At 45.2% G+C, this 27049-nt stretch overlaps 1 protein-coding gene across 1 annotated transcript in view; it reads left to right on the forward strand.

Moving 5' to 3' along the window:
• The first annotated feature begins 12197 nt into the window (after positions 1-12197).
• The window catches only part of LOC311127508 (uncharacterized protein), a 79144-nt gene continuing 64292 nt past the window's right edge, over positions 12198-27049 (forward strand). Inside the window, exon 1 of the mRNA XM_084159330.1 lies at positions 12198-12393. Coding sequence (XP_084015456.1) covers positions 12294-12393 — 100 coding nt within the window. The 5' untranslated portion in view covers positions 12198-12293. The remainder of the gene's footprint in view (positions 12394-27049) is intronic.

Genomic DNA, 27049 nt, shown 5'->3' on the forward strand with positions numbered 1-27049 from the left:
TTTCTTGTTATTTTCCTAGATAATGCCATTACAGTTTTAAAGTCTATAATTTAGGTAAGATACGTAGAACCAGGATAGGACTCAGAATAGACTAGAATTAAATCTGCAGAGGATCTGGAAACAGTGTATGTTTGTCCTTCACATGACAGGCTAAAACGATTAGCTAATGTGACTTGATGATAGAAATCTGGGATGGGAATCTTTTTTTCCATTTCAGAGAGAGAGAGAGAGAGAGAGAGAGAGAGAGAGAGAGAGAGCGAGCACAGGCTTCCCCCTTGGTGTTTGTGCACGTGTCGCTTCCATATTTTGAATTCAGGCTCTGCCACACACACACACTTGTTGTCCTCAATACCAATAGGATCATGTCTTTCTTTTAAAGGAGATGTACAAAACATCCGACCTCTCAGAAGAATCAAGTCTCACTTTGGAGCCAACCCAGGCACATCCACTGTCAGGATCCCAGCATCCATCTGGATTCTGCTGGCTCTGTGTGTGTGTGTGTGTGTGTGTGTGTGTGTGTGTGTGTGTGTGTGTGTGTGTGTGTGTGTGTGTGTGTGTGTGTTGAATTCCACTATTCTGGCCTTTTGAGACTCTGTCATTAGAGAAGCCACAGCATCAGTTGAGTGCTGTAATTCAGCCCCATCACAGGACTGGTTAGGAATGTTTTGTCGTAGAAGATGGGGTGTTTTAGGGGTGACAGAAGGTCATATGTACAGTACAGAAGAGGTATATTGTTTTTGTATGAGGTCATCCGATAGCTAAACGTGAAAAATTAGTAGCTTGAAAATTTCCCGTTTCCACCTCTCTTTAGAGAAAATGAGGTATTGCATATTTTAGCATTGTCAAGCTCAAATGTGACATGCCCATTATCCCCTGAATAAGTTGAGATAAAGTGTTCTTAGTAGACTCCCCCTACCTGTAATATGAACAGAACATACAACCCTTGGACCAGTCAGCAGTCAGTTAGATGATCCACTGGGCCCAGCTACAACTAACCCATACTGTACTAATTGTAGAAGAGCGCCTGGGGAAAGCGTGCTCTGGCTTCAGTGACAAGCTCTAACTCATCGTCTGATTGGCAGTCAGAGGACCATAAGAATGACGGATGGACCATAGTACCCTGACTCTCACACCCAGCCTGGGAAAAGCCAAGTAGCCAGTGGATGAGTCTGGTTTGGTAGGGAACAGCCAAACAGTAGTGATGGGAACGAGTGAGTGTTAGGAGGAGTCAGCTGTGACCAGCCAGAGAGCTAAAGGGATGGGCTGGGACAGAGACTGAGTTGGCAGAGGGCTGGGAGAGGGGGGAATGGGCATGGGAGACAGTTGGGGGGGGGGACTGGGACTAGCCACATGAGGACGGAGAACGGGACGGTCAGAGATACCTTTGCACAAAATACGCACACCCACTAAACAGTTGAACAGTTTCCCCTCCATTGCAAATCCGTTCCTTCCCATCCTCCACCCCATCTGTTCATCTGACTCCAGAGATGGCTGCATTCTTTGGTGAGAGCCCACGTTCTGTCAGGAGCAGGATCGGCCCATCAAAGACAGTATAGCTGTGGTCTAAGAGTGGAGTGGCCGTCTCTCTCCTCTTCAAATGGCAATATATCTGCTGTGTGTCTGGACTGGAGATCCATCATCCAGCATTCAGTCCACAGACATTTTCAGGGCAGGAGTGGAACACTTGCATAAGAGTGATTGGAGGAATCCTGGGGTTAGTGTGGTATACTGTAGGCAGAAATGGCCCTTAAATACTAGTCTCTAACCTGTTGTGTTATTTATATGCTGGCAATGGTTGAGTGGGTCAGGGACCATGACAGTAGACTTTTGAAGGGTTGGGACAACTCCTTCAGGTGTGAACATATTTTTGCTTACAACAGGTGGTCCATGCGGAAAAACAACCCATGAATTGGGTTCAATTGCAGTATTGTCAATTTTTGTGTGTCTCCTTGAGCCTGCTGTGTGATCGAATGTAGTCCCCTGACATAGCCATGGCCAGAATGTTCTTGTATATCCGTTTTTCACTAAACTGTGGAGGCATTTGAGCAAAATGAACAAGTGTTTTAACAGGATGCCAGAATTTCACAGCTAGGATTTGTAGTTTATGGCAAACATTTAGTCATTACAAGTGGTTCTGTATCTTTGGATGACTATTACACTTTTTACATCTCTAGGGTTCTCGAGGGTTTTATCTTGCAACACCAGTGTGAGCGAGTAAAGGCGAGAGGGGGGAGAGGGAGTCTGACAGAGAGAGGTAAAAGATGGATGGGATTTTGACTCAACTTGCACCTCAAGCAAAGGGAAAATTACCCCTACTTTTTTTAATGTGAGGGAGAGAGAGAAGAAAATGAGGCTGTGGATGGAGAGTGAAAGACAGATAAGTGTGTGTGTGTAGTATGTTAAATGTGTGAGAGAGACTGTGTGGAAACAAAACTGCTGAAAGGTATAGCTCCAGGTCTACGGACATTTTCCGTATTGACTGACCTTCATGTCGTAAAGTAATGATGAACTGTTGTTTCTCTTTGCTTATTTGAGCTGTTCTTGCCATGGACTCTGCTGTCCTAGCTTCAAGGGGAAGCTGGTTCCACCATTGGGGTGCCAGGACAGAGAAGAGCTTGGACTGAGCTGAGCGGGAGCTGCCTTCCCATAGGGGTTAGTGGGCTGAGAGACATGAGGTGGCAGAACGGAGTGCTCGGGTTGGGGTGTAGGGTTTGAGCATAGCCGGAAGGTTGGGAGTGGCAGTTCCTTTTGCTGTTCCGTAGGTAAGCACCATGGTCTTGTAGTGGATGCGAGTTTCAACTGGAAGCCAGTGGAGTGTGCGGTGGAGCGGGGTGACATGAGAGAACTTGGGAAGGTTGGAAACCAGGCGGGCTGTAGCGTTCTGGTTAAGTTGCAGGGGTTTGATGGCACAAGCGGGAATCCCAGCCAACAGCGAGTTGCAGTAGTACAGATGGGAGAGGACAAGTGCCTGGATTAGGACCTGCGCTGCTTCCTGTGTGAGGTAGGGTTGTACTCTACGGATGTTGTAGAGCATCAACCTGCAGGAGCGGGTCACTACTTTGACATATACAGAGAATGACAGGGTGTTGTCCAGGGTCACGCCAAGGTTCTTTGCACTCTGGGAGAGTGACACTGTGGAGTTGTCAACCGTGATGGAGAGGTCTTTGAGCAGGCAGGCCTTCCCCGGGCGGAAGAGCAGTTCCGTCTTGTCGAAGTTAAGCTTGAGGTGGTGGGCTGACATCCAAGTTGAGATATCTCCCAGCCATGCAGAGATGCGTTTCACCACCTGGGTGTCAGAAGGGGGGATGGAGAAAGGTAGTTGAGTGTCATCCGCATAGCAATGATAGGAGAGACCATGTGAGGATATGACGGTGCCGAGTGACTTGGTGTATAGAGAGAAGAGGAGAGGGCCTAGAACCGAGCCCTGGGGGACACCAGTAGTGAGAGTATGTGGTGCAGACACAGATCCTCTCCACGTCACCTGGTAGGAGCGGCCTGCCAGGTAGGATGTAATCCAAGAGTGTGCAGAGCCTGAGACGCCCAGCCCTGAGAGGGTGGAGAGGAGGATCTGATGGTTCATGGTGTCAAAGGCAGCGGATAGATCTAGGAGGATGAGAACAGAGGAAAGAGAGTCAGCTTTGGCAGTGCGGAGATCCTCTGTGACACAGAGAACAGCAGTCTCGGTTGAGTGGCCCATCTTGAAAGAAGTGTTTTTGAAAGAAAAGAAAGAGGGAATACAGGTCTAGTTTTTGACGTCAGATGACTCGAGTGTTGGTTTCTGGAGGAGGGGAGCAACTCGGGACATTTTGAAGTCAGAGGGGACGCAACCAGTGGTCAGGGATGAGTTAGTGAGGGAAGTGAGGAATGGGAGAAGGTCTCCAGAGATGGTCTGGAGAAGAGAGGAGGGGATGGGGTGAAGCGGGTAGGTTGTCAGGCAGCCAGACCTCACTAGTCGCAAGATGTCATCTGGAGAGAGAGTGGAGAAAGAGATCAAGGCATATGGTAGTTCTGTGTAATTGAGACCATTGGACTCAGTAGGCTGAGTGAATGAGTAGTGGATGTCATCAACCTTTTTTTCAAAGTGGTTGACGAAGTCATCTGCAGAGTGGGAGAAGGGAGGCGGAGTGGGTGGAAGATTAAGGAGGGAGGAGAAGGTGGAAAAGAGGTTCCTAGGGTTAGAGGCAGAAGCTTGACATTTAGAGTGGTAGAAAGTGGCTTTAGTAGTGGATACAGAGGATGAGAAGGTAGAGAGGAGGGAATAAAAGGATGATAGGTCCTCCGGAAGTTTCGTTTTCCTCAATTTTTGCTCAGCTGTCCACAGCCCTGTTCTGTAAGCTCGCAATTAGTCACTCAGCCACGGAGCAGGAGGGGAGGGCCAAGTCGGCCGGGAGGAAAGGGGACAGTGCGAGTCATAGGATGCGGAAAGGGAGGAGAGTAGGGTCAAAGAGGCAGATTCAGGAGACAGGAGTGAGAAGGATTTAGCAGAAGGGAGAGATGATAGGATAGAATAGAATAGCAGAGAGTAGTGGGAGAAAGAGAGCGAAGATTGCGGCGGCACATGACCATCTGGGTAGGGGCTGAGTGGTTAGGGTTGGAGGAAAGGGAGACAGAAAAGGAAACAAAGTAGTGATCAGAGACCTGTAGGGGGGTTGCAGTGAGATTAGTAGGCGGGCAGCCTCTAGTAAAGATGAGGTCAAGCATATTGCCTGCTTTGTGAGTTGGGGATTGGGAAATGGTGAGGTCAAAAGAGGCAAGGAGGGGAAATAGAGAGTTGGAAAGAAATTAATCAAAGGCAGACATCGGGAGGTTGAAGTCGCCAAGTACAAAGAGCGGTGAGCCATCGTCTGGAAATGAGCTTATCAAGGTGTCAAGCTCATTTAGAGACTCTCCGAGGGCACCTAGTGGGCGATAGATTACAATAGTTTTAAGCTTGAGTTGACAAGTGACAGTGACAGCATGGAATTCAAATGAGGAGATGGACAGATGAGAGGGAGAAAAGAGAAAATCTCCACTTAGGAGAAATGAGTAGACCTGTGCCACCACCGCGACGACCAGATGCTCTCAGACTATGAGAGAAAACATAGTCAGATGAAGAAAGAGCAGCTGGAGTAGCAGTGTTCTCTGGGGTGATCCATGTCTCCGTCAGGGCAAAAAAGTATAGGGACTGAAGGGCAGCATAGGCTGAGATGAAGACGGGAGAACCTTCCAGAAGGACAACCATCTCTGCAGCACTCCACCAATCAGGCCTTTATGGTAGAGTGGCCAGACAGAAGCCACTCCTTAGTAAAAGACACATGACAGCCCGCTTGGAGTTTGCCAAAAGGCACCTAAAGACTCTCAGACCATGAGAAACAAGACTCTCTGGTCTGATGAAACCAAGATTGAACTCTTTGGCCTGAATGCCAAGCGTCACGTCTGGAGGAATCCTGGCACCATCCCTATGGTGAAGCATGGTGGTGGCAGCATCATGCTGTGGGGATGTTTTCCAGCGGCAGGGACTGGGAGACTAGTCAGGAACGAGGGAAAGATGAACAGATCAAAGTACAGAGAGATCCTTGATGAAAACCTGCTCCAGAGCGCTCAGGTCCTCAGACTGGGGCGAAGGTTCACCTTCCAACAGGACAACGACCCTAAGCACACAGCCAGGACAAGCTTCGGGACAAGTCTCTGAATGTCCTTGAGTGACCCAGCCAGAGCCCGGACTTGAACCCGATCGAACATCTCTGGAGAGACCTGAAAATAGCTGTGCAGCGACGCTCTCCATTCAACCTGACAGAGCTTGAGAGGATCTGCAGAGAAGAATGGGAAATACAGGTGTGCCAAGCTTGTAACGTCATACCCAAGAAGACTCGAGGCTGTAATCACTGCCAAAGGTGCTTCAACAAAGTACTGAGTAAAGGGTCTGAATAAAGGGTCTGAATGCTGTAAATGTGATATTTCAGTTTTTTATTTGTAATACATTTGCAAACATTTCTAAAACCTGTTTTGCTTTGTCATTATGGGGTATTGTGTGTAGATTGATGAGGGGGAAAACATATTTAATCTATTTAATCTATTTTAGAAACAAAATTTGGAAAAAGTCAAGGGGTCTGAATACTTTTCGAATGCACTTTATATGCAAAAGTATGTGGACACCCCTTCAAATTAGTGCATTCGGCTATTTCAGCCACACCCATAGCTGAAAGGTGTATAAAATAGAGCACACAGCCATGCAATCTCCATAGACAAACATTAGAATTACCTTACTGAAGAGCTCAGTGACTTTCAATGTGGCACCATCATAGGATGTCACCTTTACAACAAGTCAGTATGTCACATTTACATTTTAGTCATTTAGCAGACGCTCTTATCCAGAGCGACTTACAGGAGCAATTAGGGTTAAGTGCCTTGCTCAAGGGCACATCAACAGATTTTTCACCTAGTCGGCTCTGGGATTAGAACCAGCGACCTTTCGGTTACTGGCACAACGCACTTAACCACTAAGCTCCCTGCCGCCTGCCCTGCTAGATCTGCCCCAGTCAACTGTAAGTGCTGTTATTGTGAAGTGGAAATGTCTAGGAGCAACAACGGCTCAGCCGCGACGTGGTAGGCCACACAAGCTCACAGAACAGGACCGCCGACTGCTGAAGCACGTAACCCGTTAAAATCGTCTGTACTCGCTTACAACACTCACGACGAGTTCCAAACTGCCTCTGGAAGAAACATCAGCACAATAACTATTAGTCGGGAGCTTAATTAAATGGGTTTCCATGGCCGTGCAGCCGCACACAAGCCTAAGATTACCATGCGCAATGACAAGCGTCGGCTGGAGTGGTGTAAAGCTCGCCGCCATTGGACTCTGGAGCAGTGGAATTGTGTTCTCTGGAGTGAGGAATCACGCTTCACCATCTGGCAGTCCAACGGACTAATCTGGGTTTGGCGGATGCCAGGAGAATGATACCTGCTCCAATGCATAGTGCCAACTGTAAAGTTTGGTGGAGAAGGAATAATGGTCTGGGGCTGTTTTTCATGGTTCAAGCTAGGCCCCTTAGTTCCAGTGAAGGGAAATCTTAATGCTACAGCATACAATTACATTCTAGATGATTCTGTGCTTCCAACTTTGTGGCAACAGTTTCCTTTCCTGTTTCAGCATGACAATGCCCCTGTGTACAAGCGAGGTCCATACAGAAATAGTCTGTTGATATCGGTGTGGAAGAACTTGACTGGTCTGCACAGAGCCCTGACCTCAACCCCATTGAACACCTTTGGGATGAATTGGAACGCCGACTGCGAGCTAGGCCTAATCACCCAACATCAGTGCCCGACCTCACTAATGCTCTTGTGGCTGAGTGGAATCTAGTCCCCGCAGCAATGTTCCAACATCTAGCGGAAAGTTTTCCCAGGAGGCTGTTATAGCAGCAAAGGGTGGACCAACTCCCTATTGTCACGATCGCCGGTAAGAGAGGACCAATGCGCAGCGTTGAATGCAAACATATTTATTAACACTGAAGGATAACACGAACAAAAACGATAACGTGACAGTAAACGGTCTAACACAAACCAACTAGAACAAGAACCCACAAACACAACGGGAAAAACAGACAGTTTAAATATGGCTCCCAATCAGAGACAACCAGCCACAGCTAACACTCGTTGCCTCTGATTGGGAGTCACTCAGGCCAACATAGAAATAAACTACATAGATCTACACCCCCTGGCTCAACATAACAGTGTCCCCAGAGCCAGGGCGTGACAGTACCCCCCCCTAAAGGCGCGGACTCCGACCGCGCCAACTAAATACCACAGGGGAGGGACCGGGTGGGCACTCCGCCTTGGCGGCGGATCCGGCTCCGGGCCTGATCCCCACTCCCTCTCCAACCCCCCAAAGTACCCCTGGTCCGGTCTGGCCCCGCTGGCCGGAGCTGGACTGCACACTGATGGAGCGGATTGCTCTAGCTCCGGCGTAACGCATCTGACCGGTGCCGGACCAGGCACCAGTGGAACAGGCACGGGCCGTGCCGGACTGACGACGCCCACCACTGGCTTGGTGTGGAGAACAGGCACGGGCCGTGCTGGACTGACGACGCACACCACTGGCTTGGTGTGAGGAGCAGGAGCGGGCGGAACCGGGCTGGCGACGCGCACCATTGGCTTGGTGCGGGAAGCAGGAGCGGACCGGGCTGACGATGCGCACCCCTGGCTTGGTGCGTGGAGCAGCAACGGGCCGGACCGGGCTGACGATACGCACCCCTGGCTTGGTGCGTGGAGCAGGAACGGGCTGGACCGGGCTGACGACTCGCACCCCTGGCTTGGTGCGAGTGGCAGGAACAGGCCGGACCGGGCTGGCGACGCGCACCATAGGCTTGGTGCGGGGAGCAGGAACAGGCCGGGCCGAGCTGGCGACGCGCACCGTAGGCTTGGTGCGAGGGGCAGGAGCAGGCCGGGCCGGGCTGGCGACGCGCACCGTAGGCTTGGTGCGAGGGGCAGGAGCAGGCCGGGCCGGGCTGGCGACGCGCACCGTAGGCTTGGTGCGAGGGGCAGGAACAGGCCGGGCTGGCGACGCACACCGTACACTTGGTGCGGGGAGCAGGAACAGACCGGACCGTACTGGGGACACACACCACTGGGCCTACACCGGGATCTGGAACGGGCCGGACCGGACTGGTAACACACCCCAGTACCTCTCGCCGTGCCTCTACACCTTCCATCCCCTCTTCGACCAGTGGCCCCCGTAACCTGGCGGCCTCCTCTGCCAACCCGCTGGACCGCTCTATCGCGGCCTCCTGCTGCCCCGACGTCGTGAGCCCCCCCCCTAAAAAATGTCTGGGGTTCTCTCCTCCCCGTGGGCCAGGCCTCTATAATTCTCGCCCAACTCTCGCTCTTCTGCTTCCAACTCCCGCCATTCAGCTCCTCATTGGGCTTGACCCAGTCGAAGCTCTTCCTCCACTGTTCCCAAATCCACCCTCTCTGCTCCTCACTAGGCTTGACCCAGTCGAGGTTGCCACGGAGATCTGCTAGCGATGGCTCCTGGACACGCTGCTTGGTCCAGTTTTGGTGGGTTCTTCTGTCACGATCGCCGGTAAGAGAGGACCAATGCGCAGCGTTGAATGCAAACATATTTATTAACACTGAAGGATAACACGAACAAAAACGATAACGTGACAGTAAACGGTCTAACACAAACCAACTAGAACAAGAACCCACAAACACAACGGGAAAAACAGACATTTTAAATATGGCTCCCAATCAGAGACAACCAGCCACAGCTAACACTCGTTGCCTCTGATTGGGAGTCACTCAGGCCAACATAGAAATAAACTACATAGATCTACACCCCCTGGCTCAACATAACAGTGTCCCCAGAGCCAGGGCGTGACACCTATAAATGCCCATGTTTCTGGAATCAGATGTTTCACGAGCAGGTGTCGACATACTTTTGGTCATGTAATGTATTTTAAGTAGAAATTGTCCACCAATGTTGAATTTGAAAAGCCTGTTATATTAAATTAAGTGCCCTTTAATATAGACCACATAGGACAAAACTTATATGAATAAAAAGTGCCAAAAATCTGTATTTTGACACGTCCCTCCTCATGTTTTTCCAACGATTTTAACCTACTTAACCCAAAAATGTCTGCAAGTTTTCACAATCATTGAAAAGCTCTAGTTACATTGTTGCTTTGACAAAGTCATTTCTGAGAGAACATTTAATTCAAAGATGTGCTAGGTGCACAATGTGTTATTTAATTCTCTCCTCTGTTCTCATCCTCCTAGATTGATGCGCTGCCTTCGACAACGTGAACCATCAAGTCCTCCTCTCCACCCTCTCAGGGTGCATCCTACCTGGCAGACCGCTCCTACCAGGTGACGTGGAGAGGATCTGTGTCTGCACCACGTACTCTCACTACTGGTGTCTCCCAGGGCTCGGTTCTAGGCCCTCTCCTCTTCTCTCTATACACCAAGTCACTTGGCTCCGTCATATCCTCACATGGTCTCTCCTATCATTGCTATGAGGATGACACTCAACTACTTTTCTCCTTCCCCCCTTCTGACACCCAGGGGTTGACACGCATCTCTGCAAGCCTGGCAGATATCTCAGCTTGGATGCCGGCCCACCATCTCAGGCTCAACCTCGATAAGACAGAGCTACTCATCTTCCCGGGGAAGACCTGCCCGCTCAAAGACCTCTCCATCACGGTTGACAAGTCCACAGTGTCGCCCTCCAAGAGTGCAAAGAACCTTGGCGTGACCCTGGAAAACACCCTGTCATTCTCTGCAAACATCAAAGTAGTGACCCACTCCTGCAGGTTCATGCGCTACAACATCCGTAGAGTACAACCCTACCTCACACAGGAAGCGGCACAGGTCCTAATCCAGGCACTTGCCATCTCCCGTCTGGACTACTGCAACTCGCTGTTGGCTGGGCTCCCCGCTTGTGCCATCAAACCCATGCAACTTATCCAGAACGCTGCAGCCCGCCTGGCTTTCAACCGTCCCAAGTTCTCCCATGTCACCCCGCTCCTTCCTACACTCCACTGGCTTCCAGTTGAAGCTCGCATCCAATACAAGACCATGGTGCTTGCCTTCAGTGCAGCAACTGCCCCTTCCTACCTTCAGGCTATGCTCAAACCCTACACCCCAACCCGAGCACTCTGTTCTGCCACCTCTGGTTTCTTGGCTCTCCCACCCCTATGAAGAGCACAGCCCAAGCTCTTCTCTGTCCTGGCACCCCAATGGTGGAACCAGCTTCCCCCTGAAGCTAGGACAGCAGAGTCCTTACTCATCTTCCAAACCCTACCTCTTTAAAGAGTATCTTAAATAATCCCCCCCCCCCCCCTCCAAAAAAAACGTTATTGATCCAGCACTTGCACTTCTAGCTCTGACTTTGCTGATAGCAGTGACTTTATTGAGGAATAGTGTACTTACTATGCCTGTGATATGTGGTTGTCCCACCTAGCTATCTTAAGATGAATACGCTAACTGTATGTCGCTCTGGATAAGAGTGTCTGCTAAATGACTAAAATGTAAATGTATTTATGTCTGCTGTCCCTCATTTTAAGGTCAATCCTGTTTCTTGAAGTAAACTCTTGTTTTAATATGGTGAAATTATTCATTTTTTTCCCTAAAGAAATATTTTACATCTAATAGTCAAATCATAGTGTGAGCTGATTCTACTCTTTTTGGACATTTTCTGGTGTTTTGTGATGGAAAACTAAGGGGGTCGAGCATAACACGCCAACCCTGATATCCATAGAGACAGGCTATAACTATTTTCAGTTAATTTACCTCTCCCTGTTGCACACAACACGCTTCCATTCCCCCTCTCACAATGGTTGAATTAAGATTAAATCATCAAACTTGTTAAGGTCAAAGCTGTTACTTTAATTGGCATGTAGTGTAGCCACTTACTATAGTTCTTTTTTTTTTATTGTATTTTTTAAATTTTATTTCACCACTTGAGATGGGAAAATTAGTTTTTTTTACTGAAGTTGAACGTGTTCTCTTCATGACAGAATGTTAAAATTATGTGAAATTAAAAGTTGTTTTTGACCAAGTTATACTTCTCAAAAGGCACCCAATTGGCCCAGCCAGTTTCTACATCAGTGTGTCCAAAACTCAAATTCTCTATATTATTATTCAAATTATTAGAATAGCTTCTCATTTGCTGTAATGGAAAGGAAAGTCATGTATTGGTTATGAAAACAACATTTATCTTTAGAAGTCTTGTTGAACTATCTGTCTGTTCTTGTCCAAAACGTTTTTGTCTCTCCCGCTTTAACGCCCCTTTTCAAAGCGGATTTTGTTGTTAAAGAAAGGATTGCCCCGCGGGAGGCAAAAACTTCAGCGCACCGAGAGTGGGCGTTTCACTAAACTTTTCATCCTTTCCACAGCCAATGGTAAGGCCTGTCCTATAACTCGAGCCCTCTGATTTGTTTTCCTGTCCTGTCCGCAACCTGACTGACAGCCTGCGGGGGGACCTTTTTACCCTGTACTTCCAATGGCTCCAGTGTCTATTGAGAGGGGGCAACACTTCTGATCAGAGGCTCAGCAGCGCAGAGTAGCCTTTTCAGAGGAGCGAGAAGAGGAGTGGAGAGGACGAGTGCGCGAGAGAGGGTGTCCCATCCGTCACACTAGCTGGAGGAATCCACACTCCAAAACGTATGGCTGCTTGAGAAAATAACGCTATTTTCCCCTTCTCTCTTTCTCTGGGACCTTTGGCTACTAGTTCTCTCCTAATCAGAAGTTGTCACAAGTATTTTTTGAGTTGCTCTTAAAAAGTTAACACACTTTTGCCGTGGACGTCACTGGCGACCATGGATACACATATAAGATGGAAAGTAAAACGGAGGATAAAGGACTCGCAAATCACTTTAGCGATACTTCTACTTTTTGTCACATCACAAGCCAGTTCAGGTAAGATACCACAGCCTGTATTGAAGTCTATTGCTGCTGCGCACTATTTTGCCCGTCTGTTTAGACTGTGATATGTTCTCATGTGCAACAAGGCCCTATCATACATACACTTGTGCAACTTCAATTCTACGCCCCTCTTTTAAACCATGCTTTAATTGTCTGGTTCTTGGAATGTGGTCCACATTCATATTGGTGTCATAAGCTGAAATGACCGGGGGCCCGGTCAAGGCTTTTTAAAGAATGTTCATATACGTTGTACTGCATTGCTCTCTCTAGTTTGTTGTTAAAGTCTATCGATTTGGTAAGAGCCCGCTGCATAGAGGACTAGCAGCGCCAACGAATTTTTTTTCGTCCAGAAACTTGTGCCAAATGTTTTCTCTCTCATCCGTTCAGATGAACTTCTCTGCCTCCAGCGATGGATTTGTGCACTCTGAAAGATGGGGTCCTCCTGCGCCATCTATAGTGCTACTTCTGATGCACATAATTTAGCATATATTTTTAGTGTCTTTAAGTTTTATTGTGTTGGGCGCACATAAGCTACACATTGCTATGCGGGATGATAGGCCTAATGTAAAGATATAGAGCCTACTTTTTATTCCCTGCCTAGTGTTGAATTGATCAACCTGGAAACCACGCTCACCTTTTATAGCCTATAGGAAAACCATTTGACCTTTCTTCCCTCTTGTCGATAGATTGTAGGCTATTTCTTCTTTAGGCATACTTTATGGAATGTTATGTTTTCATAGCCTAACTGAAAAAACAATTATGCAGCTTTCTGGATATGATATGAAAATATAGTAATTTCTTTGGGGTTTCATATTTGGCAAGCTTTTGTGGTTTTGTTGGTATTTTTGACTTGACGACAAGTACATCCATGAGCATAATGTGCTCCATATTCCCATATGAAACAGTTGACTTTAAAGTATTTCTTTAATGAGAAACAGAATGGAGCGCAGCTCTCTTGAGAGGGCGTGGCCGTCCGTCTGAAGTGGCAGGGTGGAGCCGACGCTTGGCATCTCATTGTGGGCAGGGATGCGCGCAGACATACCACATATGCTCAATAAAATAGTGTAATGTCTCTGTGAAATCGTCTTCAAGGTTCCTTTTAAAATATGCCATTAACATTGTCTGGCTATCCTCCCGAATTCCAGCTGTCTGTTTTATATGCACTCTGTGATGAGAAAATAAGGTTATTTAGTGATCACCTGTAAGCTTTTTTTTAGAGGGTGTGCCTAGAGAACTGCTCAAACAGTATGGTTTTGCAATCAGGCTCTTTTACTTTCCAACACCCTTATTCGAACATCAAATCACTTTTGGAAATGAATTGCGTGAGTTACATGTTGCTAGATGAAGGAAGGGGGTTCATGCTGTGGACAGGAGCAGTGGTGGGTGATGTGGGGGGTTTGAGTCAGGCCTAGGCCTAGTGTCCTGCATGGCATGGTAGGTGGCCTCCGCCTGCATGCTGGCTACTCTGGAGCTCTCTGCCAGTCAGAAAACAGGTGGTCAGTCAGTCAGTCAATCAAAAGCAGTAGAGGCTGCTGAGGGGAGGACGGCTCATAGTAATGGATGGAATGGAGAATGGAATGGTATTAACCAATGGAAAACACGTGTTTGATACCATTCCATTGACTTACATTCCAGCCATTATTATGAGCCGTCCTCCCCTCAGCAGCCTCCACTGGTCAAAAGGCTGTTAGATAAACAGATGGCCTGGTCTGTTCCCTCCACATACCTCAACATGAGACAGAAAAAACCCCTCTGAGGTGGAGATATGGAGATCTGGACTGGATTACATTGCCTTTGACTGTAATTTGATAACACAATGCGATTTCCAGTCAAACAAAGTTGTATGGGCCTGCACATACAAGTCTGAGTCGTGTCCTAATGATGGAAACAATTACATATTCATGTGAATCCTGAATGCAGACTTTGATTGATTATTGATTATGGCCCTTTGGTATACATGAGGCCTTGAACTTTCTTCCCTGTGGGAGAAATGGACAGGTCTCCCTTGAATAATTGGTCTTCTGATCTCAATGCCACCTGGTAAAGTAAAGGTAAAAAAATCTGGGGGGTGTGGTCTTGTCGTTGCTCATATGTGATTGACAGACCCAGTTTCCAGTCATGCCAGATGACGTGGAGAATTGGACTGGAGTTTAACTAGGACTGAAGGGCGTGGGGCAACTCACTATGATGCTGCTGTCTTCAATCAACTCTTAAAGACTAACAGAAAACAACAAGAGACTTGTTAAATTATCATCTGTGATGCTGCAGCACTTCCTGAAACCAGGACACATGCAAGTACGAGTGGAGTTTATGACTTGGTATTGGCTAGCAAGAGGCTTATTACATTGCTATTCTTGCCAATGTCAACCTAAGCAGTGTTTAATACAACAATTAATTAATCAATCATGGAAATATTTATTTTACAGCAAATAAGCATAATACATATTATAGCTATATTATCAAAAATAAGGTTTTCATCAAGGATCCCTCTGTACATTGCTCTGTTCATCTTTGCCTCGATCCTGACTAGTCTCCCTGTCCCTGTCGCTGAAAAACATCCCCACAGCATGATGCTGCCACCACTATGCTTCACCGTAGGGATGGTGCCAGGTTTCCTCCAGACGTGACACTTGGCATTCAGGCCAAAGAGTTCAATCTTGGTTTCATCAGACCAGAGAGTCTTGTTTCTCATGGTCTGAGAGTCTTTAGGTGCCTTTTGGCAAACTCCAAGCGGGCTGTCATGTGGTTTTTACGCCAGCTCTAGGAAGAGTGTTGGTGGTTCCAAACTTCTTCCATTTAAGAATGATGGAGGCCACTGTGTTCTTGGGGACCTTCAATGCTGCAGACATATTTTGGTACCCTTCCCCAGAGCTGTGCCTCGACACAATCCTGTTTCGGAGCTCTACGGACAATTCCTTCAACCTCATGGCTTAGTTTTTGCTCTGACATGCACTGTCAACTGTGGGACCTTATATAGACAGGTGTGTGCCTTTCCAAATCATGTCCAATTAATTTAATTTACCACAAGTGGACTCCAATCAAGTTGTAGAAACATCTCAAGGATGATCAATGTAAACAGGTTGTACCTGAGCTCAATATTGAGTCTCATCCCCAGGACCACCCATACGTAAAAATGTATGCACACATGACTGTAAGTCGCTTTGGATAAAAGTGTCTGCTAAATGGCATATTATTATTATATTATTATAGCAAAGGGTCTGAATACTAAAAGGTATTTCAGTTTTTCTTTTTTTTATACATTTGCAAACATTTCTAAAAACCTGTTTTCACTTTGACATTATGGGGTATTGTGTGTAGATTCCTGAGGATTTCTTTCTAATTTAATCCATTTAATTTAATCCAAAAAAACAATTTAGTCTATTTTAGAATAAGGCAGTGGAAAAAGTCAAGGGGTCTGAATACTTTCCGAAGGCACTATATATTGGAAAACAGTCAGCTTTGATTGACAGCTTGTGAAAGATGTGTCCCATCAGGGCAGACAGACTGTATGGTTAACTGGTAATTAAAAGAAATGAGGCCAGGTTCTCCAGAGAATTCAGCAGTAAAGGACTTATCATCCTGATCCAAACCAGATGACCCTCTCCAGCTCCAGGCCCCAGGGCTGAGAATGACATCAGAAGCACCAGGTAGAACCCTTTTTGGTTCCAGGTAGAACCCTTCTGGGTTGCATGTAGAACCCTCTGTGGAACGGTTTCTACATGGAACCAAAAACTGGTTCTACCTGCAACCAAAAAGGGTTCTTCAAAGGGTTCACCTGTGGGGACAGCCGAAGAACCCTTTAAGGTTCTAGATAGCACTTTTTTTCTAAGTGTAGAGACTTCCATAGCACCTCTGGTTCTGATCAGGAATGTTATTCATCCCCTAGCCCTGTTTCAGATCCCTTAGTGCTATGCACAAACAGATCTGGGACCAGGCTAGACTTCACCTACACAGTGGAAATTCTGCATTATCGTCTATCTATTCTGTTTAGACTACAGGATTCTAGATGTCTATCTATGCTCAGCAGACATGCATCATCAACTACATGGCATAATGAAGGCCTATCAGCCTACTTTGTGGTTGATTTGAATGTTTTCAACACAGTGTAACAAATTAATAGCAATGTGTTGATTAAAAAGCATTCCAGTTATCAACACACTTTTGGAGTAGCCCCAAGAAGGCACCATTCTCCACTGAATTTATCTAAAGGAAACAGTTTTTATTTGACGTGATATGAAACACTTTATTATTAGGCATTCTGTACAGAACACGTTAACTCACACATGATTGTTTGCAATACAATTCATGTTTTTCATCAAATCACGTGCTATCACTAACATATAGTGCCTTCAGAAAGTATTCACACCCCTTGACTTTTCCCACATTTTGTTGTGTTACAACCTGAATCTAAAATGAATTAAATTGAGATTCTGTGTCACACAATACCTCGTAATGTCAAAGTGGAATTATGTTTTTAGAAATGTTTACAAGTTAATTAAAAACGAAAAGCTGTAATGTCTTGAGTCAATAAGTATTCAATACATTTGTTATGGCAATCCTAAATAAGTTCAGGAGTAAAAATGTGCTTAACAAGTCACATAATAAGTTGTATGGACTCACTCTGTGTGCAATAGTGTTTAACATGATTTTTGAATGACTACCTCATCTCTGTACCCCACACATACAATTATCTGTAAGGTCAGTCGAACAGTGAATTTCAAACACAGATTCAACCACAAAGACCAGTGAGGTTTTCCAATGCCTCGCAAAGAAGGGCACCGGTTAGATGGGTAAAAAAAAAAAGCAGACATTGAATATCCCTTTGAGCATGGTGAAGTTATTAATTACACTTTGGATGGTGTATCAATACAGATAATTAATATGGGGTGTGTTGTTTCATGTGGTTATTGTTTTGTAGCATTTACTGTTATTGACTTCTCTTTTGTTGAGAAATATTTGTTTGTATATATATAAATATATTTATATCCATATGTCTTGTTCTCCATTGTCTTTCCCAATTTGATTCAATTTTTTTTTTTTACACAAGCCTCAACTCATTACAATTCCATTTTAATTGTGTAGTGGTTTTATACAACATTTCATTGTCCCAGAACTTTGAACAAACAGATAGTCCCATGCCAAACCTCATAAAAGATGGCGATAATGACAAGGACAGAACAAAACAGAACAGTTTGTACCCTCAAAACTGTCAAGATCGAGGTTTCAATGATGAAGTAATTTGAACAGTTCTAGGATCGGATATATAATGACAAAAACATATTTAAACCCAAGTGTGATCAGAGGTAGAGCCTAACCTCAGTTTATTGTTTATTTATGACCTGGTTATCTTCTCTTGGAGTACAGAGTGAAAGTCTGGTAATGACAGGAGACCAATAGGAGACGAGTTTCCTAGGTGTGATGGATGGGGTCAGAGGGCATGGGTCAGAGGTTAAAGTTCGAGGATCATTACCTTCAGGTGACCAGCGCTGCTGGATTTACAGTTTCAGAGCCTGGGGAAAGGAATGATCTTGCTGCTAGAGTAAGATCTTTAGCAGTAAGATCATCATTCATCCATTGCCTACTAATGCTAAAGATGATCTTTATGTTTTTTAAACAACTCACCCCTGGTGAGTCACTGGCTGTTCAGGACAAGAGGGACAGAGAGAAAGAGAGAAAGGTGCATTGTGGGTACTTGCGTGACATGATTTCCTGACACAAAAAAGTCTGGAAGGCTTTGCTTTGGAACACCATGCCCATTCTTCATTCTGGCTTTGATTACATTTTCAAGAACTAAAAACAAAGATGGCCGAATGTGATTTAATGGTTAAAACATGGATGATAAATAATTGACTTTAAGAAAACAGATATTTTGCCAAAGTGGAGATCTCTGGGTCTATCTAGATCTCTCGCTTAACAATGCTTGTTTTAAAGAGCTTTAATTCCCAGACCTTGATGAGTGCAGCTTTATTTTGCTTTCTTGTGAAAGTTGTTGTTGTATTAGCCATGTGGCTGCTTCTCAGAGGCCAGGCTTTGCTCCCAAAAGGTTTATTTTGTGTGGAGGCAAACAGAGGTTAAAGAGAAGTTCACTGTTTCTACCAAGTCGCCCACCGGAATCAATGGGGCCTTTTCTCAAAGCTTCAATCACATTTTAGTGTTTTGGCAATTTTTCTCCTGGTTTGTTATCATTAATTAAGTAAAGGTTTTTGAATGGTCTGTGTCAATAGGAAACATTCCTCTAGGCATGTCAAACTGCTTTATTCATCAAAAATACTTGAATAGCATTCCTTGAATACCTGGGCAAAATGGAAACGTGGGTGGATTGGGGCCGAAGCCAACGACTACTCGATATGTAAACATTGACTACAGTGCTTGTTGTTTTCAGCCTGAAAAGGACTATGGGTATTGGAGTCTTTGTAATTTTAAGATTCATGGAGTTTCTCCAATATTTAGTTTTTATCCATTTGTTTTTTATCCAAAAAAAAGGGGATAGTAAGAAAGAAGCACTTGTTGTTTCACTGTGTTCAACATCTGGATCCGATAAGCTCCATTGTGCCGTCTGGCGTCTGCTGAGCCTAAAAAAAAGAGGGTGAAAAATGCGTTCCAGATGTTTTTATTCCACTCCTGGTGGAACAAAGCACTATGAAATAAAGCACTGTTTCATTTTTCTCAAGAAAAATATACCACTAGTACCTCACTGGTTTTAGAGTTGAGGCTTTTCGCTGGAAAAATAGCTGTGTCCCATTAGGTGAGTTTTGGTGAGAGGCTTTAGAGATGGTGTGAGTTTCATAGCATCCAGGTTTGGAGCCATGCAAAGCATCCTGGGTCATTCAAATGTTATTTTTGTGTAAAGGTTGACTTTACTATGGGGGTCAAAGGTCAAGCAAAGCTGGGCCGCAGCGGTTTTCCGTCCGCTCGGCCCACCGTCGGAACGGTTCCTCTACAAAAGGAAGTTTCCATGATAGATTGGATGCACCTTTTTATCACATTCCCCCTAATGTCATTCATGTGTGTTATGGAAGAAGAGGGCAAGGCTTTTACTAACTGATGTAACTGATGCAGAATGTTCATGATCAAGCCTTCCAATAGCCATGGCCTCCGAACCTGGTGTTGCAATGGAAACCTCTGGAACTGTTCTGGCTGCAAGATGGTGAAACACAGACACAGGCACCAGACTGGTGGCATTTGAGCATTGCAATCAAGTAATAAAAACACAGCCATGAAACCCAAAATGGAGGAAATTCAGTTCAGAGTGCAATCCCCAAACTCAACCTCCATCATTATTAGTAATTGTTTGTCCCTTTTGAGCGAATACTGTTTCAGCACCAGTTTTTCAATGGTCATATTCTTATCCCTCGATATGGGAAATCCTTCAAGCCCGTTTGACTCAATCAGATAAGTGGTGGTTCTGTGGTGTGAAAAGGCCTGTTTTTGAGTGTGTGTGCATGTGTTTGTGTGTCTATCACCGTGGTGCAGGGGAAGGAATCTGAGTTAGCTGGACTGTGGAGAGAAGCAGTGACCCTGCAATTTCATGATCCACTTCAGACTGTGAATGCAGCCATTATGGTGTGGAACTGAACTGGCTAGGCAGTTGAGTGGTTCATGGTTTAGGTTACGACCCCTGGCCTCCAACCAGCTCCACCTAACGCCTGATCAACAGCAAAGACTGACACTCTTCTTTTATATCTGTGCAGATGACGGAATGTGATGGCTGATAAAAGATTATTCCAGGTCAGAAGTTTGACTCTGTCTGTCAGATTGAAGGAGATCCTTTGTATGCCACTCATGACATAAACATTTGTGTGTCATGTTAGGGACTGTTGGGGACAGGGAAACACTGTTCTCTCAAGAGTTCATAGTCAGACTGCCCCAAAGGACCATGGGACATCTTATTGGACCTCTTCCCACTAAAGCTGTAGAGCCAGGTTTTCCAGGACAGTGATTTGACAGGAGACTATGTTCAGGCTCGGACATGATCCTCTATTGAAGAGGAGAAAATAGGGTTTTATCTTGATTTCATGGTGAAAAGTTGAGTCTTTTCATATGTAGTCTCAGATAATTAAGTCAAGATGCTGTTGGTTTGAGTTCACAACCCAAAGCCCCAATAATGGCTGTAGGGATTTTAGTATTTTCAATAGTGGTTCTTACAACTGAGTGTCTGTTTTCAACAGATGTGGTACCATGCCAGCAAAGGATGTAGAATGTCATGCTAGTCTTTTACATTTTAGTCATTCAGCAGATGCTGTTATTGAGAGCGATGTACAGGATCAATTAGGGTTAAGTGCCTTGCTCAAAGGCATAGTGACAGATTTTTCACTTAGACAGCTTGGGGATTTGAACCAGCAGCCTTTTGGTTACTGGCTCAACGCTGTTAACCACTAGGCTACCTGCCACACTTTTCTCGCAGTTAGTAGAGTAGTGTCAGGGCCTATGTCTATTTTCACTCAACATCTGTGCTGTATACACTGTAAGGCCAGAAGTGGGATAGGCCTACTTCTTACTGTAGCTCTTTTCCAGCCAAAATAATTGGGTATTCACGATTCAGCTCTCCAGGATAGCAGCACTGTTCTCTATTAAGGGGTAGTATAATTATTGAGCATGGAAAGCAATGCTTGAGTCATTCTTTCCAACCCCAATCCCCATCCCCAGTCAGCCCTAGCTTCAATCCTAGCCACAGCCTGGGCAGCAGAACTACTGACTGAAGCATTTTAGGGGGAAATCGCATGATTATCTTCCCTGGTAGCTAACCCCACTCTAGAAACCTCACTACTTCAGTTGTAGCCATTCTATTTTTCTTTATTAGGTGAGAAAATGTGCAGGGGGGGCTGGGGGGTGTTGGTGGTTGGAAAGACTTTATGAAAGAGAGACAGAGATACAGACAGAGAGAAACAACAAAATGAGGTTGAACAATACAGAATGGTACATTTACAGTGTGTGAATCTTTTCTATTTGAGAATGTGAGGTGAAAGGGGTGTCTGTGTGTTCCTTCATCCCCTGGCAGGTGGGCTCTATGTCTCCTCCTATAATGTCAGTGGTAGTGTCAGGCCAGGGCAGGACAACCAATCCCCCCACCCGCTCAAAACTGGGACAGGGACAGGAATTGGTTGCCATGGAGACATTGGAAGCAAGTTCCAAATATTTTTCACAGGATGTTTAGAGTGGATCTCCTGGCGAGTTTCGTCTGTGTACAAGTCTGACTGCATGGTGTTTGACTGGTCATTAGAGCCCATAGGAACATGGTTGATGTATTACCACTATTCATTTCTCCTTCAAGAACAAAAGGCAAAAAATAATCTGAGCAACACAAGTTGATTTATAACAGCAATATAGTTCCTTTCCTCAAAAAGAATAAACCCAAAGCAAGAGGGTTCTCTAAATCATATCCCCTAACCAAGAACATATCATGTTTATCAAATCACTGGAGGCTGTTCCTTAAACCACTCAATGATTCATGTGTTCTTGCTGCCAGAAAATGTTGTAGCTAATATTTAGATATAGTTTTTCATGTTTCTAAGGCACTGGCTTGAAGTTTATTTTCATGAGTAATTTTGTTATCATTTTGGTTGTCATGTTGAATTTTGATGCAGGCATTCAATACTTTGGATAAGTAGGCCTCAAAGCCTGTATGAAAGTATTTATCTGTGGCTCAGCGACAACGTTTTCTGGCAAAGCTTTCTGGGTCATTGAGTTCGCTGATGATGCCATGTAATTATAGTTTGTGTCTGTGAATAAAGGGAGGCATTCTACTTTCTACTCATTCCTGCATTTGAAAGAAAACAGCTCAGGTTCGATTCTCATCATTTCCACAAAAGTCCAAGCAATTCACATAATTGGTTCAAAGTGGGTCATTCTAGCAACAGCCAGACGGTTGAGATCCAAAAGTCAGATAGCCATTGGAAAGTACTGTCTGTTCTGCTGTGTGTGTGTGTGTTAGGCCTTTGTTAGTGTTATTCTGTTATAGGGTTATAGCATTTTGGAGATTTTGGAGATTTTGCTTCTTTTCTCTCTGCTCTGTTCATCTTGTTCATGTCTATCGAAAGAGCTGGTGGGGGAGACGGATTGTTCTGGAATGCAAGTGCTGTCTTGTTTTGTCGTTAGTCGTCCAGCAGTCAGCCCTCAGCCCTCAGAATGGAGATCAGCAGCAAGAGAGACAGAGGATGCAAGGGAGCCCAAGGAGCGGAGAGAGACGGAAGGATCGAGAGACAAAGAAAGTGAAAGAGGGAGAGGGAGATAAAGGGACTGAGAGAGACACTGAGAGAGAGAGAAAAGACAGAGCGAGACATGAGGTAGAGGGCAGAGTAAGAGAGCATGGAGGAGTGGAGGAATACAGTTGAGTGAGGAGAGAAAGAGAAGACAAGGGATTGACAAGTACAGCCAGACTTGCTAAGAGGGAGCCACATAATAGCTGCAGAAGGAGAGGGAGAGAGAGAGAGAAAGAATGCCTGTGTGTCTCGAGAGTGCCATTTCTCTGCAGCCAGTCTCGCTGTAAATGGAGTGTTTAAGAGTGAGCAGCAGCAACCTGCTTGAGTCAGTTTTTCCATCTTAGTCTGTTGAGGTGGAGGGGAGGGAGTGAGGGAGGGAGGATGGTAAATACTGATTTATTTCTCTCTGGTCTGAGACTCTGAGCCACTCATCGCTCCCTGTTGAGACAATGAAGAAAACCACCTGGTATTCTCCCTGCTAAAGCAATAAGACCAGGGCTAAAGCCCTGACAGAGTAGACTGAGAAGCACAGGCCAGCTCTCGCTCACACACACACGTGGTGAACGAGTACACACATGCAGGCAGATGCGCATGCACACTCACAAACATTCCTCTAGCTGGAGCTACTCCTGGCTTAGTGCGAGTGTGTCTACCTGTCTGCCTATAGATGAGTGTGTCTACCTGTCTGCCTATAGGTGAGTGTGTCTACCTGTCTGCCTATAGGTGAGTGTGTCTACCTGTCTGCCTATAGATGAGTGTGTCTACCTGTCTGCCTATAGATGAGTGTGTCTACCTGTCTGTCTATAGATGAGTGTGTCTACCTGTCTGCCTATAGATGAGTGTGTCTACCTGTCTGCCTATAGGTGAGTGTGTCTACCTGTCTGCCTATAGGTGAGTGTGTCTACCTGTCTGCCTATAGATGAGTGTGTCTACCTGTCTGCCTATAGATGAGTGTGTCTACCTGTCTGCCTATAGATGAGTGTGTCTACCTGTCTGCCTATAGATGAGTGTGTCTACCTGTCTGCCTATAGATGAGTGTGTCTACCTGTCTGCCTATAGATGAGTGTGTCTACCTGTCTGCCTATAGATGAGTGTGTCTACCTGTCTGCCTATAGATGAGTGTGTCTACCTGTCTGCCTATAGATGAGTGTGTCTACCTGTCTGCCTATAGATGAGTGTGTCTACCTGTCTGCCTATAGATGAGTGTGTCTACCTGTCTGCCTATAGATGAGTGTGTCTACCTGTCTGCCTATAGATGAGTGTGAAGTGAGCAAGCAGCTGTTTTATACACTGTAGCTATACACACAAACATTTATCATTGTGGTGTCCTGACATTCGTGTTTCTACTTTTGTGTTGTAAGTAAGTCTGGGTGCTACATTAATTTAGATATTTTCATTGAATTAAGACTGTTGTTTGGGAGTGTTAATCTGTATATATACAGACTGTTGTTTGGGAGTGTTAATCTGTATAGATACAGACTGTTGTTTGGGAGTGTTAATCTGTATATATACAGACTGTTGTTTGGGAGTGTTAATCTGTATAGATACAGACTGTTGTTTGGGAGTGTTAATCTGTATATATACAGACTGTTGTTTGGGAGTGTTAATCTGTATATATACAGACTGTTGATTGGGAGTGTTAATCTGTATATATACAGAATGTTGTTTTGGAGTGTTAATCTGTATATATACAGACTGTTGTTTGGGAGTGATAATCTGTAGTGATAATCTGTATATATACAGACTGTTGTTTGGGAGTGTTAATCTGTATACAGTGGGGGGAAAAAGTATTTAGTCAGCCACCAATTGTGCAAGTTCTCCCACTTAAAAAGATGAGAGAGGCCTGTAATTTTCATCATAGGTACACGTCAACTATGACAGACAAATTGAGGAAAAGAAATCCAGAAAATCACATTGTAGGATTTTTAATGAATTTATTTGCAAATTATGGTGGAAAATAAGTATTTGGTCACCTACAAACAAGCAAGATTTCTGGCTCTCACAGACCTGTAACTTCTTTAAGAGGCTCCTCTGTCCTCCACTCGTTACATGTATTAATGGCACCTGTTTGAACTTGTTATCAGTATAAAAATAGTCACACTCCAAACTCCACTATGGCCAAGACCAAAGAGCTGTCAAAGGACACCAGAAACAAAATTGTTAGACCTGCACCATGCTGGGAAGACTGAATCTGCAATAGGTAAGCAGCTTGGTTTGAAGAAATCAACTGTGGGAGCAATTATTAGGAAATGGAAGACATACAAGACCACTGATAATCTCCCTCGATCTGGGGCTCCACGCAAGATCTCACCCCGTGGGGTCAAAGTGATCACAAGAACGGTGAGCAAAAATCCCAGAACCACACAGGGGGACCTAGTGAATGACCTGCAGAGAGCTGGGACCAAAGTAACAAAGCCTACCATCAGTAACACACTACGCCGCCAGGGACTCAAATCCTGCAGTGCCAGACGTGTCCCCCTGCTTAAGCCAGTACATGTCCAGGCCCGTCTGAAGTTTGCTAGAGTGCATTTGGATGATCCAGAAGAGGATTGGGAGAATGTCATATGGTCAGATGAAACCAAAATATAACTTTTTGGTAAAAACTCAACTCGTCGTGTTTGGAGGACAAAGAATGCTGAGTTGCATCCAAAGAACACCATACCTACTGTGAAGCATGGGGGTGGAAACATCATGCTTTGGGGCTGTTTTTCTGCAAAGGGACCAGGACGACTGATCCGTGTAAAGGAAAGAATGAATGGGGCCATGTATTTTGAGTGAAAACCTCCTTCCATCAGCAAGGGCATTGAAGATGACACGTGGCTGGGTCTTTCAGCATGACAATGATCCCAAACACACCGCCCGGGCAACGAAGGAGTGGCTTCGTAAGAAGCATTTCAAGGTCCTGGAGTGGCCTAGCCAGTCTCCAGATCTCAACCCCATGGAAAATCTTTGGAGGGAGTTGAAAGTCCGTGTTGCCCAGCGACAGCCCCAAAACATCACTGCTCTAGAGGAGATCTGCATGGAGGAATGGGCCAAAATACCAGCAACAGTGTGTGAAAACCTTGTGAAGACTTACAGAAAACGTTTGACCTGTGTCATTGCCAACAAAGGGTATATAACAAAGTATTGAGAAACTTTTGTTATTGACCAAATACTTATTTTCCACCATAATTTGCAAATAAATTCATTAAAAATCCTACAATGTGATTTTCTGGATTATTTTTTCTCATTTTGTCTGTCATAGTTGACGTGTACCTATGATGAAAATTACAGGCCTCTCTCATCTTTTTAAGTGGGAGAACTTGCACAATTGGTGGCTGACTAAATACTTTTTCCCCCCACTGTATATACAGACTGTTGCTGTCTGCTAGGGTGGTCATTGTAAACATACACTCAACTCAGTTCAACTCCAGTGTGTAAGGCCTCAGACCCACCAATAGAGTCTGCTGGCCGAGAGTACTTAGCACCTCTGAACGTCTTTGCTAACCAAGTGTGCACCGATTTTACATGTGGAATTGCGTGAAAGATTATACAGCGGGTGGTCCCTAAAGGCGCCTGCATACATAGGTTTGGTTTGCTCCTAGCAGAACTTGGCTAGGCGATGTGACCGTCTGTTTTCTCATACTCCCTAAAGACCTTCTCTTGGAAACAAGAAAAAAAGCGGCAATATGACTGTTTTTGCCTCTTGAGCCACCATAGCAACAACATAGCCAGAAACACTTCCTCAAAATAGTGAAAATTATTCTAAGATAAATAAATCAAGAAATCAGTCATTACGTTTTTGCAGAGGTTTAGCCGTGCTATTTTACATCTAGCTAAGATGTTTGGTGCAGTATTTCTGTAGTGAAAAAATGTGTATGAAAACGAATAGTCTCTCGTTGAATGACAATCAACACTTCATGTTCCCGCTCCTACTAGAAGTAGTACTGTTGACCAATCACAGACGAAGGGGCATAGACTTCGTCTACCAAACTTTGTCTACCAAACGTCTACCAAACAACATTTTGGCATAATATATTTAGACTGGAAAGCATACAGTAAGCTTAAAACACAGCACGCTGAACGATCAGCAGACGAACACTAGATCCACATTCGGCGCAATGTGTGCGAGCCTTACGTGTATGTGAATAAGAGTGTGTTTTTGTCTCGCTGTGAGCAATCCGTTTAGTGTGTATTCATGCACCTCCATTCCCTGTGTTATTTGTCTTGTCTGGTGTTTCCTGTTATTCAGAGTGTGATTGGGAGCAAGCTGAAGTTATTCTCTAGGAACTCTGTCTGTCTGTCTGTCTGACTGTCTGTCTGACTGTGTGTGTGTCGTCTTGTGACTGGCACGCTCACAACGGCCTGGTCAGGACCAGAGAAATGAGAGATATGTAAACAACTGAGCCAGTCTCTCTCCTCTTTCCTCTCTGCTGCCCGGCCCTGCCCTCTCATGTACCCTACTCAGTCTG

Source organism: Coregonus lavaretus (genome assembly GCF_964263955.1).
Source record: "Coregonus lavaretus genome assembly, chromosome: 4".
NCBI classification, from domain to species: Eukaryota; Metazoa; Chordata; class Actinopteri; order Salmoniformes; family Salmonidae; genus Coregonus; species Coregonus lavaretus.